General features: G+C 42.8%; 1 protein-coding gene across 2 annotated transcripts in view; it reads right to left on the bottom strand.

Moving 5' to 3' along the window:
* BAALC (BAALC binder of MAP3K1 and KLF4) overlaps nt 1-20,435 on the bottom strand; it is a 92,683-nt gene that overhangs the window by 9,041 nt on the left and 63,207 nt on the right. Inside the window, exon 2 of one of the 2 annotated variants that reach the window (XM_004047403.5) lies at nt 8,161-8,327. The exons of the other annotated variant lie outside the window; for it this stretch is intronic. Within the exon in view, the coding sequence (XP_004047451.2) occupies nt 8,161-8,327 (167 nt within the window). The remainder of the gene's footprint in view (nt 1-8,160; nt 8,328-20,435) is intronic. 2 annotated transcript variants of the gene reach the window in all.

Raw genomic sequence — 20,435 nt, 5'->3', positions numbered from 1 at the left:
TTTAGTCTTCTTGATACTGCCTCTTTAATTAAAAGTAGCCTGCCATTTCTCAAGGGTAACCAGATTGACCGTGATAACCTCTTGGCAGTCTCTGACCCAGATGGACTTGTTTATCTTGGGGTTCAGATGTCAATAATCAGCCCATTTCCTGTGGAGGTTGGGACAGCTTGGCTGCTCCTGGAGACCTGGATTCAAGACTGCAGATACCTTTGTTCAGCCTTTTCTCACTTTCCCCCCAAATGGAAATAGAGATGTTCTCAGCTTTGCTTGAACTCCACAAATATATCTGTACCTAACATGGGATTATACAAACCTTTTCATAGTTCTTTGCAGACAACAAAGAAAAACACGGCTTCTGAGATTATGATGTGTGAGACACCAATTTTTCTGTATAAGTAGTATTTTTAATTATAAAAGGAAGACATAATTATGGCAAAAAGAAATTCAAAGAGTAGAGAAGGGCTTCTAGTGCCTTCCCCAGAGATAATTATGGCTAATATTTTCTTATGGAATGTTGCAGGGATTTTCTAGGCATATAGAAGCATAGGGCTCTGTTATTCTCTCTCCCTATATTCTTTACTTCCTTCCTCGCCTTTAACCACAGTTTAAATTATGCATTTATTTTTTAATTTCTTTTTTACTTCCTCCTCATATTGTAAACTTCAAGACAGTAGGAACCTAGTCTATTTCATTCATTTATAGTATTGCCCAGACTCTAATTTAGTGCCTGTCGCATAATAGACACTCAATAAATAATTTGACCACGAACACATGTGTGAAGACAAACTTCAGAAAGAAAAGAAAAGAAAAATCCCTGGGAACAGAAACTGTGTGCATTGCCCTGCCTCAGTGTCCCAGAACTTTCCTACAAGATTTCAATTACGTCCATGATTAATCATTCCTTGCCCCATCCCTGAGAGACAGGTGGGAATGTTATTGTATTCGCTTTCCCAATGAGGCAGCTGAAACCACTCAGGCAAATGCAATTAACTCAAGGCCAATGTCAATATGGGTGATGAGTCAAACTAAAGATGGTGGCCCCAGGTTTCATATCCCACCTCTCACAACTCCGCCAAAGCTCACTCTAAATTCTCCACCATTAAGTTTCAGATAATGGGAAGGAAGAACTTGGGGCTTAGATGGAGACAGACCTGGGTTTGAATTTGAACACAGCCAAATCATGACTCCTTGGGCCATGTTGACCAGATATCTAGTTTCTGAGCCTCTGTTTTCCCAGGTAGGAAATGATGCTGCTTACCTTTTAGAGTTGTAAGGGTTAAAAATGATGTCATAGTGTGTCTGGCATGTTGTAGGCACTTCAAAATATTAGTTTTATCCTCTCTTCCTTCCCAAAAGATTAAAGACGAGAGCTTTGGCAGCTGCAACTCCAGATGTTTGACTTCTTTTCAGACAGGTCTCATGAAAGGAAGATACACAATAACACACCCTAATTGTTCTCAAATTCTGTGAATGTATTTGCTGCTGCTTTGTGAATTTGTACGGCATTAATGCAAGGCCAGTCAGGGGATATTTGATCTTAGCAACTCCACCAAGGGCCAGCTGCTAGCCTCGGAACGCAGGGGTCAGACTATACTGCAGGTAAAACTCTTAAGATTCCTCCAAGCCTGGAGCACATTCTGTGCAGACCGCAGCCCCCTTCCCCATCTACACTTAGACTTACTCACCCTGGGAGTTTGTATCGAGTGCCAAAAGGAGTTGTTGCTTTTCAACTTGAACTTCAGATAGAAGATCAGACATTAGGAAGGCAGCAGAACCTGCTTTAGAAAAGCAACTGGGCAACCACAGAACAGTCATCACAGGATAATGGTGCAGAGCTGGGATGGGTGGGGTTGAAGCTATGGGAACCTTTTCTAATCTGAGTGATGACTAGGCTGTCTCAGTTATTCAACACGTAGGTAGTGAGTACCTGTTAGGTTCATAACCCTAAAGTAGGCTCAGGAGTCAAGGGAAGAATATAAAGAAAAATAAGGCAGTCTCTGCCCTGAGAGCCTTCCAGTTGAACTGGTTTGACTGCAGACCCTTACATGAATACCGAGTCTTACAAATCTCTACAAGAGGTAGCAGCCAGTAGGTAGGTGCACATCTCTGTATTGCTAAATTCCTTCCTTTTTCCCCAGGCTTGCACTAGAAAGGACACCAAAGTGCCCTTCTAATAGCTTTCCCTCTCTTTGGTTTTCCCAGAGGTTTCTGTTGTTTGCTCCCACCTTTTAATGTCCTGTTTTTGTTTTTCTGGGAGAGACTCATATTTACTTTCCAAACTCTCCCTTGATATGTCTCATATTAGTGTTATCCAGGAGAAATCCTGGGCTGGTCCTAACCTCCTGTCTTGATCAGGTCTCCTATCTCTGTGGACCTTCACCTGTCTTTCCCAGACTGGGCCACGCCTTGCCAATGATGTTGACCAGGCACTGGGGGAGGGGGCAGGAGGAGGAGGAGGAGAAAACTCCTTAGCTGAGAATCAGTCCCCATGTTAGTTCCTTTAGCACGGTCCAGTCACTTTGTCAAGAATAATAAAGCAACTTGAAAATATGCAGCTTCTGAAGACAGGAGGGTTCCCTGGAAGGCCAGCCACATGTCAGAGCCTTTTCTACTTGAGCTATGGCCACATATACATTTTTACTATAGCTGAATACTTGAGGAGCTATTTTAAGGGGTGGGGGGGAATAAGAGTCCTAAGCCTAAGGAAATGGCACATTCAGGTGAGAGAGTAAATGTTTGGAGGCAGCCCAAAGTTCCTGAACAACTAATTAGTGGGAGAAGACAAGCAACTACAGCGCTGCCTCTGGTGTTGTTTGTTGAGCTCAGGTAGGGAGTAGGATGAAGGAGACCAAGCCAATGATTTATCAGACACTGCGGAGTCAGTAAGGCCCCAAATGACTGGGGAAATCGAGGTGCAATAGAGAAAGAGAAAGAGCTCCCCACCGAGACAGTCAGTTCCAATTTATGAAAGATCATTTTGGCCACAATCTTCTTGCCAGTTAACACCTATTAACACCAGGCATAAGGTGGGGGGATTGGAGGGAATTGACAAAAAGGAAGATATGGTTTGTTTGATGGGACATGAAGTGGAGAAGGGCTCCAAACACAAGGTGCTGTTGCTCACAGCCATAAGCAACATTAGTTGCCCCATCACCCTTTGGAAAGCAGTTTAAATGTGAGGTGGCATCTGCATTAAATAGAGTAGCTGCTACCCCTGACTAGTGACCTTCTACTTCCTTCATAGCACCATTCAGAGTCTATAAATGCTTTATTTATTGTATATTATTTGGCTCCCAACCCACCTCCATTAAAACTAGCAGCTGCTTCAGAGCAAAAGCCATGTCTGTCTTTTCTACCCCTGGATCCTTGGCACTGGAACAGTGCCTGGCACCTAGACAGCACTCAATGAACATTTGATGAATGAATCTTAAGAGTAGTTATAGGAACTGATGAAAAAATTTTCCAGGCCTCGCAAGGATTGCCTTTCACATACAAATTTGTTTTGTAAATCTGAATGGCAGCACTGCAGTAGGCCTGTGGATGAGGACACATGCTTCATGAAAGGGATCTTCTAGAGAAGGAAAGCTTTTAAAAAAAAATGCCAAAGAACCACCAACCAGGTGGCCTGATGGTGCCTAAGGGGAGCGCGGTGAAATGCTAGTAGCTCATATAGGGGTGCAATGGAAGACTGGAAGAGGCAAGTGGATACTGACTGAGCCAGATACTGAAAATGCACAAAGCTTTGGCCCAGAGTCTAAGAGACACACTAGGAAAAAAAACAGTATATCAAAGGCCCAGGAGGGAATAGGAAGAAAAGTATTTTCTTTGGGCAAATAGTAGGCAGTTGAGAGCCTGCCTGAGTGTTGGTATGAGGTAGCTCTGCTGACAGAAGCATCAATCACAGGTAAACTTAGCTTCTAAACTAACATCTTAGACAGAAAACCTTTGCGTTGGCCTTTGAGGGACTCAGAATGGCCAGTGACTGGTGAGGTCTCAGGATATAAAGACCACTGATTATCTTTTAAATATAAACCGTTAAAACTAAAGTTATCAGCTCCCTGATCTTATTTTGAAAAGAGTTACAACACAGCCATGTTCATTTAATTATGAGAACAAAAGCTGCACAGGCTGCTCGTTGATATGCATCATCTGCCCAGGGATGCTGCGTGGGGCAGGTGTGTGTGGTCATCACTCCCCTGTGACAGTTTCCACTGCTGCTGAAGCCCTATGGGGGCTGACTCTGCCCGCCCCATTTTAAAGCCCCATGAGCTCCCAAAGTGTGTGGGGTGTGTGTGTATGTGCGGCATGGGGGCATGCTTTCCCTAGCTATATCTGAGTCTCAATTCCCATCTGTAAATTGGAGACAACAATGTCAACATTTTAGAGTTATTGTGAGGATTAAGAGATAATATAACAAAGTGCTTTGCACCCTATGTCATACCTAGACCACATATGAATAAATAGTTGGTAGTGGCCGGGTGCAATGGCTCACGCCTATAATCCTAGCACTTTGGCAGGCTGAGGCAGAAGGATTGCTTGAGCTCAGGAGTTTGAGACCAGCCTGGGCAACATAGTGAGATCTCCTCTCTGCAAATAATTAGCTGGGCATGGTGGTGCATGCCTATGGTCCCAGTTAGTTGGGAGGCTGTGCTTGAGCCCAGGCATTGGAGGCTGCAGAGGGCAGTGACCGAACCACTGCACTCCAGCCTGGGTGATAGAGTGAGACCCCATCTATAAATAAGTAGATAAATACATAAATTAATTAATTAATTAATAAGTAGTTGCTACCACAAGGAAGACAGACTAAGCACAACTTACTGATTTTTAATTCTTTTGTTCCATAACTGGAACTCAACCACTGCTAGTTAGAGTATAAAGCAGCATAACCACTTTGGAAAACTATTTGTCAATGTCTATGAAAGTCAAATATACCCCTGTCCTATGACCCAGCAATTCCACTCCTAGGTATATTCCCAAAAGAAGTGCTGTCCACCAAACCACGCACACAAACATTAAAAGCTGTATTGTTCACAATAGCCCCAAACTGGAAACAACCCAAATGTTTATCAAGTAAAATGGGTAAATTGCAGTGTATTCATATAAGGAAATATACATAATGATGAAAATGAGAAAATTATTGCAACTCAGAACAATATGGGTGATTTTCACAAGGATAATGTTGAGCAAAAGAAGCCAGACATGAAAAAGCTCACACTTGTATGATTCTATTTATAAAAGTCTCAAATCAAACTGATCTATAATACTAGGAGTGAGAAGAATGGTGACATTGTGGATTTCTGGGCTGGTGATAATGTTCTATGTCTTCATCTGCATGATGGTTACGTGGGTGTGCCACCTTATAAGAATTCATTGAAGTTATGAGTTGCATTTCTTTGTGTTTGTATGTGGTATGTGGTAGCCTGCATTATTGCTCCTAATTCTTTGCTCTCTCTCCACTTTGGACAGAGTATGTTTCCCTGCTTAAAGTTGGGCTTGTCCATTTGACTTGCTTTGGCCAATGGGATATTAGTGAGTATGATGTGAGCAGAGACACGAAATGTGTTCAAGTAGTTTGGTTTTGCCCCCTTGGGTTTCTGCCATAGTCATAAGAATATATCCCAGAAAGCTGCTGCTTTCTTGGCCTGGTTTCCAGAATAATATATATGGAACAGACTGAGCCAGCCCTGGAAAAGTCAGACTGAGCCTTTTTAAGTTACAGCTGACCATGGTGGCAGTGGTGGGGGTGGGGGGAGGTTTGTCTCAAGCAACTGAATGTTTCTGTGTTTTGTTATGCAGCATTATTGAGGCAACAACTGACTAATACACTATTCATTTTTAAAATGTACTTGAAGCTCTTATGTTCTATCTTCTTAATAGAAACCTTTTCTGATTTAAAGCTACCAACATCCTTCTACAACACTTAATATGGCCTTATTCATGTAACTCAATCAAATGAACCTCAGTTTCCTTGTCTATAAAATGGGGATAATGCTTAATTCACAATGCTCTTAGGAGAACTTAAGGAGCCAGTAGACTTAAAAGCACTTTGTAAACTGCAAAACATAATTTTAAAGTGATGGATGATGGGGGCAGGAAATGAGGTGGGGAAACAAGTGTATGGATCATGCCATCCACCAGGCAAAGCTGCTTCCTCTTGACCACGGCTCATCCTGGCTCAGAGGGTAAGGGCGCAAGTGTGGGAAGGAGACTAGAAGACAAATATCTGGGCCTGTGGTAGAGCAGTCACCAAGCTTTTGAACGTAGTTCTGTGGGTCCAGACTGTCTTGAGAGATGGCAATGATGATTAGGTCCCTAGAAGGCCACCTAATGCACAGGCAAAGTAGACAATACAGAACTCTATTAAGGACACCACAACCCTGAAGTCTACACCCCTCATTACCTTCTCCAGTGTCTGCAAGGCCACCATTAGTGTTTCATTTAAGTGGATTATGGTGCTGTGTGCCTAACTATCCCCTGTTAATCCTTACTGCCATTCTTATCTATATCCTAGTTTATAAGAGGAGGCCCATCTGTTCACTCATTTTGGTATTATTTCCATTGTGTGGATAATGAACGTGAGATTCTGAGAGATTAAGTCATTTCTGAAAGGCCTTTAGTTAATGAGCTTTAGAGATGAATTTGCAACAGGTTTTCTGACCAAAACTTAGAGAGGCAACTCACTGATATGAGCAAGAATTCCATCATTAGATAATGAGTTGTAGTCTCAGAAAACAGGTGGCATTGGCCCGAGGGGACAGGACCAGTAAGTTTTTGGAACTGGGGGCTAACCTGATTAAGCCTATCAAACTTAACCTGCATTGCTTGCTTTTAATCACTTACTTCTAGTTAATCTTAAAACCCATATAGCTAAAAGTCCCATAGCTAACCAATCCACTAGCTTTGTTACAGACTACATATCTGACATATAGATCACCACTGTAACAGTTGCTTAAAGTTGTTTTTCAGGAACTTGAGCTTAGCTCTTGTCCAGTTAAAGCCAGTTGAGATCACTGACCCTTCAACTGGGTTTGTAGAAATGCCCAAGAGTTGACCTTTTGAAGTCAGAAGGCCAAAACTCTTCCTGAAGATCATGCAAACACAGCCATTTTCTGAACATGAGTCCTGTGAAGAGCCATGAACCATGACTATGCAAGCACAGACCACTGATTATCTCACTTTCCCCCGCTGCCAATCATCTTTCCCCATGCCTTAGATTACCCGGCTTCTTTATCTCATAGATAGCCCTAAACCCTATCTTTGTGGAGGCAGATTTGGGATCTGTTCTTCTGCCTCCTCACTTGGCTGCCTCATGAATAAACTTTCTCTTTTGCAAAACCCATTGTCACAGTGATTGGTTTGCTGTGCACAGACAGAATGAACCTGGTTCAGTATAATTTTGACAGAAGAGATAGGAGAAAATGAGTATGGAGCCTAGGGTAAGCAGTGGATTTTGAACGGGGTGGGGCATAGGGAAGATAAGGAAGTCAGAAGGAGGAACTGGGTGGAAGAGGAAGAGACTGCAGATGCCTGAGCCCAGCCTACTAAGAGCACTTATTCTGGGCTGCCCCTCCTGTACCCATAAGAGGATCTTCCCAACAATAGCTCTGGGAGAAAAGAAAGGATACCCGCCACGTCCAGGGACATCACTGCCCTGCCTCTTCCAACAGTCTGGGGATGATGCTGTCACCACATTCTGCTATGAGAGCCACCCTTGGGGGCCCTTCCAATGCCCACCTGGTTGGAGGGCCTGAGTAAAATGCGAGGCTTGTTTCCAACCACTCTGGTCTTCTCTTTCCTTCCTCTGCCCACTCCCCACCCTGCCAACCCCTGAGACTGGCCAGCTGTCTGGCCTAAGACTGGTTCCTCTAACCAGCACAGTCCTCACCATCAACATGGTGACAGTGGCCACAGAAAACAAGATCCTTGAATAAAGCTGTACTTAAGCAAACATACACATGGAAACAAAAAGAAGCAACCCTCAAGGCAGGGTTTTAGGGTGGGGTTTGCAGCAATTTTTACATGGGTGGGGCAGAGACGTTTTATTTCCAAGATGAGCCATCCCTGGTCCCTCCCTGGACATAGCTGCTGGGTGGCTCTGCCCTGAAGCAAGCCCTACCCCCATTCTCCAGTCCCCAGTTGATTCTGTGGCTGCAACCCTACCTCTGTGGTCTGAAGGCCATTCTGTTTCTGGGTCAGAGGGCCTGAGCTGAGGCTCTGGGGATTTGGGCACTGGGTCTCACAATTCGTCTTCTTCTCTGGGTTGGGTATTCCACCTGGGGCTGTAGATCGGGGCACACCATTGGAGGGCAGTCCATCTTCCAGCACGCCTGGGGGAGGTAAGCAGAGGATGGAACCAGAAGCTTGCACATGGCAGATGTTGCAAACAATCCCAAAATGGTGGAGAAAAAGATAGTCAAAATGAAAAAACGAAAGTTGCCAGAAATCCCACCATGCAGAGCTACCCTTTTCTATAAGAACATATGTGCTTTTTACAAAAAGGAGATTTTAAAACAATTCTGTAACCTGAAATTTTTATTAATGATACCTTGATTACTTTTTTCTATACCATTAAATATTCTGCCATGTTATTTTTCACATGTCTATGTCATCATTTATTTACCTAATCCCCTTTGCTTGGCTATTTGTTTCCACATTTTCATAATAAATCCTACTGTGATGAAACACCTTGTGGTTAAAGTTTTATTTTAAATTACTTCCTTGGGATAAATTCCTAGAAGTGGGATTACTGGCTTGAAGGTTATATAAATGTTGGGTTTTTATTTTGTTTTGTTTTTTAGAGAGACGGTCTCGCTCTGTTGCCTAGGCTGGAGTGAAGTGGCATGATCATAGTTTGCTGCAGTCTCAAACTCCTGGGCTCAAGCAATCCTCTCACCTCAGCTTTCCAAATAGCTGGGACTAAAGGCACGTGTCACCATGCCCAGCTAATTTTTGTATATTTTTTTGTAGAGACAGGGTCTCACTATGTTGCCCAGGCTGGTCTTGAACTCCTGGCCTTAAGCAATCCTCCCACCTAAGTCTTCTAAAGTGCTGAGATTACAGGCATGAGATAACATGCTTGGCCAATACAGAGATTTTTTTTAATAGCTCCAGCTCAAAGTGTTGGACTGAGTATGTGTGCCTTTTACAACAAATGCCAAGAAATGATAGAAGTTTAAATAAATAGCCTCACTGAAAAGGGAGAGGACTACACTGAGGAGTTAATAAAGGATAACAGAATCTTATTGGAAAGAGAAAAGGTGGCCCAGGAAGCATGACAGGGAATGCCAAGTATGATGTCAGAAGCTGACAGAGTTTCTGCCATAGTCACAGGGAGGCAAGAAGCAGCAAGGTAGGCCGGACTTTCTACTCTTCCACCTGCTGAAGCCAGTCAGCAACAATAGAGGAGTCTGTATGGGGCAGGGACTAGAAAGAAGGGCAGTGCTCTCAGGAGCTGGAGACACCTGCGAGAAAGAAAAACCCAGGTTAAGAAGACTGGTATTTTGAAAATAGTGCCAAGAGTTAGGCCAATAGTAGTTCCCATCCCTGCTCTCCAAGTGGCTCTCTCAAATAGATGCAGATGACATTCTAGCAGGAAACTTCAGTTACAAAAATCAGTACAAAAACAAGAATGAGCAAACATTTGAGGAAGGCCAACACCATAAAAAAGAGACAACTAACTCTGCAATGGAGATCCCCAAAAGAAATGGAGTTAATATGGTATTCAGAAAAGAATTTTCAATAAGTATAGCCAATCTGCTCAGAAAAATGGAGATAATATAACCACAAAATGAGGACAAGAGTTACCCAAAAATGTTCAATCAGAGATATTTGAAATAATAATCTTAAATGTTGAAAGAAAAAACCCTCAATAGAGAAGCTGAATAACACGATAGACAGAAAGAGCAGTTTAGTGAGCTGAAAGGGCAGGCCAAGGAATTCTCCATGGTAGCACGGAGGGCTGAACATTATTAGGAAATGCAGGATAGAAATCCAGTAAATTAAACCTTGATCTAATAAGAGTTGTAGATGAGAGGCTAGAGAAGATTGAGGAGAAGCAATATTCACAGAAATAATAAAGATTTCTTAGAACCAAAGAAAGATGTGAAACCTCAATTTGAAGTAGGCTATCAAATACTTGGCAAGAGAAGCCCAACCTAAGACAGACCTTAGTGAAGTTTCAGAACATCAATGATATCAAGAACAGCTTCAGAAGAGGAAAAAAAAATCAAGAGTGAGACTGACATCAACTTTTCATTCATCTTATGAAAACATTGTTTCATAAGAAGACTATGAAACAATGTTTTCAAGATTTCAAAGGATATACACATTTTTAAGTCTTTTGCAATATATTTTCAAATTTACCTCTACAAGTCTGGCTTCTGTTGACCATCTGCCAACAGTATATAAGACAGCAATATTCCCTAAATCCTGACAAATACTGAATATTTTCTTTTCTGGTTTTCATCTTTGTCAATTTAAGAGGAAAAATAAAGTATCTCATTGCTTGGATTAATGCTTCTTGATTTACTAAAGATGTTATATTATTTATATGCCTAATGACTAATTGTGTAGGTTTATATTTTAATTGTAAAGTCATTTGTTTCTCTTTCCTTTGGGGTATTTGCCTGGGCTTGCTTTTAATCAAACGTAAAGAAAAACAAACAAAATCCTTTCCCTGGGTGTTGAGAAATTATTTGCCATGGGGCAGGCATCAGAAGCGCAGTGTATTTTTGTATATCAAGGGCGGGAGGGTGTTGACTGGCAGAGTTGCTAAGACTGCAGTTCCCACACAGTGAGATGGCAGTGTCCACAGGACACCTATCTGTGTTTCACCCACTTGCTCTGCCAAATGCTAATGAGCTTTCAACTGTGACCATGGGATAGAAATCAGAATTCAAAACATTGAAAGTCACAGTGGAAAGTATCTGGTCCAGAGCTCCCTGACTGGCAGGCCTCAGCATATTGGGGTGCTGTGATGGATTCAAGGTAAACAGAGAAATGGATTCCTGCAGCTAGGCTTGTCCCAAATCCTTGTGGCTTCCTTCCTCCACCAATTACAGCCTGCCCCTGCTCTTCCCGTTCCCACCTGTTCTCCATCCTGTACCTAAAGGGGCCTGAGATGCATGTGTATGAACACCACAGTACACATGTCTCATCTCTTCCCACTCCTCCCTGCAAACAGCCTGGGGCTAGGGCAGTGTACACCTGCAGAAGAGATCAGGAAAACAGGCCCATAAAGACTCTGGAAGCAGGCTTGGTGTGGATTTGGATTTGGTGTCATTCAGACTGGATTCCAGGGTCCCAGCACCCACAGAAGAGCCTAGAATAGTGCTACTCAGTGTCCTCCAGGGACCAAACTGTTGTTACTGTTTGCTGTGGGATACATATAAGAACTGATTGCAAGCATTTACAAATTTCTATAGCAATTTGACATTGCCAGAACATCCAAAGGCAGACTTGTCTGGCTGAACTTACTGATTGAGCAGGGTGCAAACTAAGTTGAGTGCTTTTAAACTCATGGGGTGAGTCACAAGTGGGGTGAGTTGTGTATTAATCACACAAAGTAAGACCATATATTTGTCTGTGATGGACTGGGGGAATAAAAGCAATGAATTCTGAAGGAGGGCTGAGGCTTTGGTAGATACATCCCCTTGGCCTCTGGATAACTCAGCCTGTGGGAAGGGTGGGGCTCATGGGGTGAAAGGGGCAAGGGGTGTCTGAAGCACAAGACCAAGGTAGAGACTCCATTTCCTAAGCCTAGGGTAGAACTGCCTTCAGCCCTTGGGGCTGCTGAATGGGAGTCAAGGCTGGCCAGGGCTCCCTTTGCTTGCTGTTTCCCCCAGTGTGCCATACAGATGTTGCCTTGTTTTTTTTTCAGATGGAGTCTCACTCTGTTGCCCATGGTGGAGTGCAGTGGCATGATCTCAACTCACTGCAGCCTCTGCCTCCTGGGTTCAAGCAACTGAACTGCCACAGCCTCCTGAGTAGCTGGGACTACAGGCATGCCCTACCACACCCAGCTAATTTTTGTATTTTAAGTGGAGATGGAGTCTCACTGTGTTGGCTAGGCTGGTCTCAAACTCCTGGCCTCAAGTGATCCACCCGCCTTGGCCTCCCAAAGTGCTGGGATTACAGGTGTGAGCCCCCACACCCAGCCTCCAGATGTTGCCATTTTCTATGTGCGTCATGACTTGGTACCTGGGTCAAAGGTCTGTGAGAGGCCCCTACTGAGCCATCCACTGAATGCACCATGATGCTGCCAGCCTGGATGGGGATGGCCACTCCCTTGTCATACCTGAGACACTTCAAGGGGCACACCTGACCCCAATCCTCCCTATGCCTATGGCCAGGTCCTTCTGGGGGTTGAAGGACATGAAACACAGCTCCCTTCTCCCTTCTCCCAATGCAATCCAGTTGCTGATCCATGAGGAGGGCAGCAGGGAAGCAAGGAGAGGCCTTATGCACCAGGATCAAGAGCAGGCAGCAGGGAATATATCCCAGGGAGGCAGAAAGGCAACAGCAAGTGGGGCCAAGTATGATTTACAGCTCCAAGCCCAGGGACACTCTCCATTGTCCATTGGATTTACTTATAAAACACACATTAAAAGACAAAATTATGAAGGATTTCAAGATGGTGCCTGCAGAGCATTAGGTCCTAAGCGCAGGGCCCCTTGTGAGCCCAGCAGGCCCTGTGAGGCTGCACTGGCTGCACATTCGCGAAGCTATCCCTGCCAACCCATAAAACACACCAAGGCAGAGCTGCCATGACTGAGGTGCCGATGGCCAGTCCTTCCCTCTCAGCAGCTCCTCCTATCCCCGGCATCTTTGCTAAGCCTAAGCGCTGCTAGAAACACAGTTTAAAAATCCATCATTTGGTCTAGAGTTTTCATTTTTCATTGGTGGCCAAACAAAAATGACAACTTTGGTTTCTTAACCCCCCAGTCTAGACTTCCTCATCTATTAAATGGAGATAATGCTGCCACCTTCATGGGGCGATTGTAGAGATTAAGTGAGACCATATCTAAAGGTTCTAACAATGCCTGCACACATATTGCACTGATTATTGGTGGCACAGCCTATCCCCGCCTCTTGCCCCTCTCCATTAGCCACACTGGTTGCATTCCTGATTTATGAGTCACACAACCAGCTAAGTGCTAAGCCACTGGCTTACTGAGTATGATGAAACAGAGAAGCTCTGTGACAACCAGGGCCAGCTTGGGGGATTGGCATTTGCCAAACAATGAGCAGGGGTCATCTGCCCAGTGTGGTCAAGAGGACACCCCAAGGGGTTAGGAATGTAAGGTAATTTTCTGTTACTTCTATCTGTAACAAACCAGGTGATTTTGCTGCATGGATTTTATTTAACTCATATTTTCTAGTTATGAAAAATAGATTCAATGTTAGAAAACTTTTAGAATTCAGAAAAACACAAAGGAAAAATAATTTTTTTACCTCCTCACCCAGCGATATGTCCTGTGTAGGAGACCAGAATATGCCACCCCAAAATATGCCACTTTGGCATAAAGATTATTTTAAGCTGAAGGCAATGGAGAAGTAGTTCTCTGCTACCACCTCCAGCCCGCCCCCTCCCCCTGCCATTTGCCTAAAAGTGGGGCATAAATTTACTTTTCACTGGTCACTAAACAAGAGGAAAGGCTTCTTCCCCTCTCTACCAGGAAAGACAAAGGTTGATCACTGAAGACAACTTTAGACCCTTATCAGCCTGGAGAGGGCACCAGAGGAATCTACATTAACAAGCTTTACTAACTAGCCTTTATCTACTGTCTATCTGCCTTCCCATAATTTTTTACCCCTAGAGACTCAAAGTCCTTTTCCTTTGTCTTGTCACTTATCTAAAAATTTACTGGTTTTTGTTGAAGATGCTACATACGCTGGAATTCCAAGCCACTTCTTTGAGATTTAGTAATTGCCTAGATATCTCCCATGTATATGTAAAAAATACGTGTTAATGAGCTTCTGTTTGCTTTTATCTTATTAATCTGTCTTTCATTACAGAATTAATCACAGCTAAGAACTAAGAGTGGAAAGAAAGTTATTTTTTCCTCCCCTGGACCTGTCAACAGAGCTGTATGTCCTTCCAACAGATGCTATTAGTGCCTGCCCAGATCCACACACCTGACCCTGCACCCATCCCCAGGTGTGGTGGATGTTGGTAGCTAACAGCTCACCCCTGGCTTCTTCTCCTAAGGCTTGCCCTTGGCTGAAGGGAGCCCCCTTACCAGGAGAAGCTTTGCCGGTTATATTAATATCAGTGGCAGTCTATGCTAATGACCAAATAAAAATACCTGTTGGTGGGGAGAGTGGGTACAACAGCCCAGCTCCTTTGCTTCTAAGCAATTTCTGTCCTTTCACTCCAAAGTGACCCATAGGATCAGGCTGAGGCTAAACTAATCCTGAAACCACATCTTTGCTCAGCTCCTTGTCCTGCCCCATCCTGCTTCTCTCCCTCCCTCCTTCACACTCTCCTCCCAGGAATGCCCCTAGGAGTCACTTGCACAAAATCTCCATCTCAGGCTCTGTTACTACCAGAGCCAAGACAATATACATACCCTGCTTGTTGGATGTATTTCTTCTGCCCCTCCAGTCTCACTCTCCCCTTCTCTCTACCCTGGTCTGTGTCCCAGGAGACTGACCTGAATGCACATGTCAACAGGCTCTCTTGTCCACCGGCTTCTAGTGGGGTTTGACCAATGGGAGGAATTAGCTTTAGAGGGGAAGGGTCTGCGGCGGCACATTGAGGTCAGGTTTTTATTTCCCTAGCTCCTTCCTTGCAGGTTGTCTTGGGTGGACCATGTCCTCTACATACTTCTCCAAGAAAATCTCTCAGCAAGAAAAGCCTGAGAGATTGTTCAATTAAGTCTCCCTGATGACTTCAGGGAGAGCTCAGGGAACTGAGGAGAATGGAAGACAGATGGTCAGTTGTTGAGTAGAGAGTTACAGATGCTGTATCAGTCAGGGTTCTCAGCTGTAAGCAACAGAAATTGATTAGAGAATTAAACCTTTAAAAAAGGATTTATTAAAATAATCTGGGAGCTCACAGTGTTTCTGGGAAGGCTGGAGGTTGAGGCATGGAGGCTATCAAGGGACAACTTCCTAAATCTTTCCACCAATCCTAGACTCTGGAGACTGCCCTCAGCACTGCTGCCACACTTATATTCAAAACTTATTATTTTTCTGAGATAAAAGTTTAACTGGGCGTCTTCAGTTTTATCTGGCAACCCTATTGGGGTTATGCAAAATGCTCATCAAGTGCCCCAGAGTGGGGACATTGTTGTGAAAGTTGCACTGTACTAAACCCTGGGCTCTATCTGCATGTCTACTCCGCACCACTCCTCTTGTGCTGGGGAGACGGGAGAATTACCCTTATTTTACAGAAGAAGAAATTGAAGTTTAACCCAGGTTCTGTATGTTTCCAAAGCTTGTGGTATTAGCAAAAACTCCCAAGTAGGCAGTTCTCAAATTTTAATGCATGAAACTACATGAAACTCACGTGGGGTGTCTGTTAAAATGCAGATCTCTACATTCATTCCTCCAGAACTTCTGATTCAGTAGGGGCCCAGGAATATGCATCTTAACAAGTTCCCTGTATCCCACCCCCAGGGATTCTAAGGCAGGGGATTCTAAAGACTGCAGAGGCTCATCTATATTATAGATATATATAGATCTATCTATCTATCATCTATCTATCTAACATAGAGATCAACACTCGTGTTAGTTTTGAGGGTCACAAAGTACTCATGTATATTTTTTCCATAGTGAAGTCTGTACCAGTAAATTAGGAGACATTTGTGTGCCCCTAGAGTATTTCTTGTTTGACACCCTTCACAAAATTTTCATTCCATGCAGGAAACAAGTCAAATCACTGAACTTTGCCAAAAGATAGGAAATAGCTGTGTCCACAGCTTGCTGATAAATTGCAACCCCAGGGATTCCTTGCAAAAGCTTCTTGCTATTTTGGAAATGGAGCTGGGCAGGAGGGAAGAGTACAGAAATTAAAAATGGTAGCTGGAAGCCATGTGGAGAGCAGGTCAAGGAGTAATTTCTCCTTAGCTTGAGCACCTGGCTTTCCTTGGTGAAGGTGGTCACAGAGAGTTGGTCGAAAATCATCAGAAACAACCTGCAAGTCATTCTCCTCAATGACAGAAAACCAAAGTATAAGACATTGGCAATCAATATGGAAAGAATCTCCTAAAATCACAGCCAGTGAAACTCTGGTTCATCAAACACTGTCTGGGCTCTCAGGTCCTGAACACATGGCAGATAATAATTTTGTCTAAACTGAGGTATAAGTAAAACAAGCTGTGATTGCTCAGCCACTTACTAAGAATTTGTTTCATCTTTAAAATGAACTAGAATGGGACAGTGTCATTTCTTCAATCTGATGAGAAATTGTTGGCCACATACTATGTATAATACTATAATATGTGACCTTTTGCATGGCTATTACAAACACATTCTTAGAAAATATTGAGCAACCCTTAAATTTATGGTCATTTTTTTCTGGACAATGGTGCCAAGACACTTCAATGGGTAAAGAATAGTTTTTCAACACATGTGCTATGACAACTGAATATCTACATGCAAAATAATGAAGTGCACCCCCTACCTCACACCATATACAAAAACTAAGTCAAAAGGATCAAAGATCTAAATGTAAGGGCTAAAATCATAAAACACTGAAAGGAAAATATAGGTGTAAGTCTTCATGACCTTGGATTATCCAATTGTTTCTTAGAAATGACCCCAAAAGCACAAGCAACAACAATGAAAAATAGATATAATGAGCATTATCAAAACTGAAAACTTTTGTGATTCAAAGGACACCATGAAGAAAGTGAAAAGACAATCCACAGAATAGGAGAAAAAGTTTACAAATTATATATTTGGTAAGGAACTAACTTTCAAAGAACTCCTACAACTCAATAATAAAAAAGATAAATAATCCAAATAAAACATCAGCAAAGGACCTGAGTAGACATTTCTTTATAGAAGATATGTGAATGGCCAATAAACACATGAAAAGATACTCAGCATCATTAGCTATCAAAGAAATGCATATCAAAAACCACAAGGATATACCACTTCACACCCACTAGGATGGGTCTATAATTAAAAAAAAGATAGAGAATAAGTGTTCTCAGAAATGTAGAGAATTTGGAAATCTCATACACTGCTGGTGGGAAGACAAAATGGTACAGCTGCTTTCAGTCTGCAATTCTGTAAAAGGTTGAACATAGTGGTACCATAACCCAGAAATTCCTGTAGGGTATACACCCAAGAGAAATGAAAGCCTATAGCCACACAAAAACTTGTTCATGAGTGTTCTTAGCAATCTTATTTATAAAAGCCAAAAAGTAGAAACAACCCAAATATCCATCAATTGATGAATAGATAAATAAAATATTGTATGTATATACAATGGAATATTATTTGGCAGTTTGACAAGAAATGAAGTACTGATATATACTACGACATTGATGAACCTTGAAAACATTACGCTACGTGAAAGAAGCCAGTTACAGAAGGCCACATATTATATAATTCCATTTATATGAAATGTTCAGAAATAGGCAATTCTATAGATAGAAAAGTAGTGGTAATGTAGGGCTGGGGGTTTGGGAGGAAATGACAGTGACTGTTAATAAGTTCAGGGTTTCTTTTTGATGCAATGAAAATGTTCTAAAATTGATTGTGGGGGTGGTTGCACAACCCCAGGAATTTAAAAAACCATTTAATTGTATGCTTTAAATGGGTCAATTGTATGGTATGTGAATTATACCTCAACAAAGCTGTCATTTTTCAAATGGTGAGCAGTACATTTTGGAATGTTTATTGACTAAAGAAAATATAGAAGCACATTTGGATTTGAACAGCAATGATCAAGGAGAGAAACTGACTAGTGGACTCATATACTAGACAATATAGCACTAGCAACAGCCCCCAAAGGACGTGGGTCCTGACTAGGAAGATATTGGAAGACCACTGTTCCCTGTGATGAACCACCAGCCTGTTACATCTGCCATTGGCCATAGGGTTTGGTAGGGGAAATGGCTTCCCCATGGTACCCAGCAGCATGTGAGGCAGGAGCCTGCTGACACTGACAACTGGAACTGACAGGACAGGAGGCAGAAGCAAGGAGAGTCCTATTTGTCTTTGGCGAAATGGGCCTGAATTCTTCTCTTCCCAAAAAGATGCCCAGGAGACAACAGACAAGCTAATGAACTGGAAGGCAGCCAAAAGGAAAAGTAAAAATCTCACTTGCCTTCTCTCTAGTGCTACCCTTTGGACCTGCCAGTCTTCTCTGAGGGTGTACTTACTTTCCTCTCTCCCTTTGCTCCTCTCAGAGGTGCCTCCCTTCCTTGAAACTTCTTCACCTTTGCTTCAAGAGCACCACAGAGCAGATTCTTCAAGGCAGGTACTGCCATATCTTTATGTTAATTACCATGGGGTGTCCCAACTCGGTCATGAAATTCAGCTCTCTCTCCCACCAAACGTGTTTATATCTTACTATTCTAAGGTATGCAATATTGCTAGGATTGTAACAATACTATATATTTTACCAGAGCCTTCCTCCCAAATTGCTCAAAACACTTCTCTTATGCTCTTCTCTTTCCTCTTTGTGTCTCCTTGAATCATTCTCTGACACTTTTAAAATGTGTACCTCCTGTATTAGTCTGCTCAGGCTGCCATAACAAAGTACCACAGACTGATGGCTTAACCAAGAGATATTTATTTTCTCATAGTCCTGTAGGCTGGAAGTCCAAGATCAAGGTGTCAACAGGTTGGTTTCTCCTGAGACCTCTCTCTTTGGCTTGTAGATAGATGTCTTCTCCCTCTGTCTTCACATGGTCTTCCCTCTGAGTGTGTCTGTGTCCTAATCTCTTCTTATGACACCAGTCATACTGGATTTGTGCCTACCCAAATAACCTCATCTTACCTTAATTACCTCTTTAAAGGCCCTATCTTCAATTATAATCACATTCTGAGGCACTGGGGAAAGGCCTTTAAGCCATGAATTTTAGGGGTACACAGCTCAGCCCATATTACCTTGCATTTCTTTTTATAAAATAACATTTATGATCTCACATAAGAAATAGGTGTTTCATTAGAAAACTGTACTATACTGGTAAGAAAAAAGTAAACAAAATTACTCATAATCTTATCTACCAGGAATAACTATTATTGACATTTTGCCTACTGTGTCCCAAAACTTCAGTGCATAGACATGCACAGATTCTAAAAATTGAGACTATACAATAATACGATTCCATTTTCCACCTTTATCTGCCAACATTTCTCCTGTTTCATTCTTCCTTCATCTGCTTCCTCCTCATCACAGATGATTTATTCTTTCCTTTGTCACTTGTCTTTCAATCAGCTAATTATTTGAAAACTATTTATTTGGTACCTACTATGTGCCAGGCACTATGCTGGGTGCTGGGTTTACATCTGAGGCTTCTAGTTTAGCAGTAGGTTGCAGTCTCTCAGCTAAATCCTTTTTCCAACCACCTTCCTTTCCTTGCTGCTTCTCCCTGTCTCTGCCTAGTTCCTCAATTCTACACCAGAGAGGATACAGGGCATAGATAACAAAGACTGAATTCTCATTGGAGGGAGAAGAAAGAGAAGAATTTGAATGGGCATTAACCTAATTCTCCTTAAGAGAGGGAGAACAAGGCAAAGTGGAGAACATTTAGAAGGCAATACGTCTTATCCATCCACATGTCTAACTCCCCCTTCCTCTTCCATGTGACACAGTATAGATCTCACCTTCTTACTCAGGCTCAAATGGTCTCTCCAGGGAATTGTTTACCTGTACAATCCCAACAAGCAGCAACCTTACCATGGAATGCTCCCCTAGGGTGACCAACAGGTGCCTGGGAACAAAGTCCCAGGGGTTGCACATGAGGGGTGGTCCTCAGAATCATACTGCCCCTCTGGTGGCTGATTTACTCAGGAAGAGTTGCTGACTTTCCTTGGCCAAGGCCCTGCCCATCATGGCCTCCTTTCTGCTTGAATATGGAGACCTACTTTGATCTTTGATTCTTACTTCACTTCCTTACATATCCAGACAATTTGCCCTGCTTGTAGCCTGATCTCTTTCCACAAAGTCAGCAGATTTAATCAGTCAGAGATTTTAAAACGCCCTGGAGATGACTCCCTTAAACTGCTCCAAAGGTACCTAGTATGATAGGATGCTTGATGGCCTTCACTTTAGACTCTTTTTCTTAGTCACTGGAATTTTTCTTTAGGGAAAAAGTATTCTAATGCAATTTTCCTCCCTGCTATGGTCTGAATGTTGGTGTCCCCCCAAAATTCATATGTATAAATCTAACCCCCAATGCAATAGTATTAAGAGGCAGGACCTTTAGGAAGCAATTGCCATGACGGTTCTGTCTTCATGAACGATATTGGTG

This window comes from Gorilla gorilla, chromosome 7 (genome assembly GCF_029281585.2).
Source record: "Gorilla gorilla gorilla isolate KB3781 chromosome 7, NHGRI_mGorGor1-v2.1_pri, whole genome shotgun sequence".
Classification (NCBI taxonomy): Eukaryota; Metazoa; Chordata; class Mammalia; order Primates; family Hominidae; genus Gorilla; species Gorilla gorilla.
Note: the sequence above shows the minus strand (reverse complement) of the source record. Positions and strands in the feature narration are given on the sequence as shown.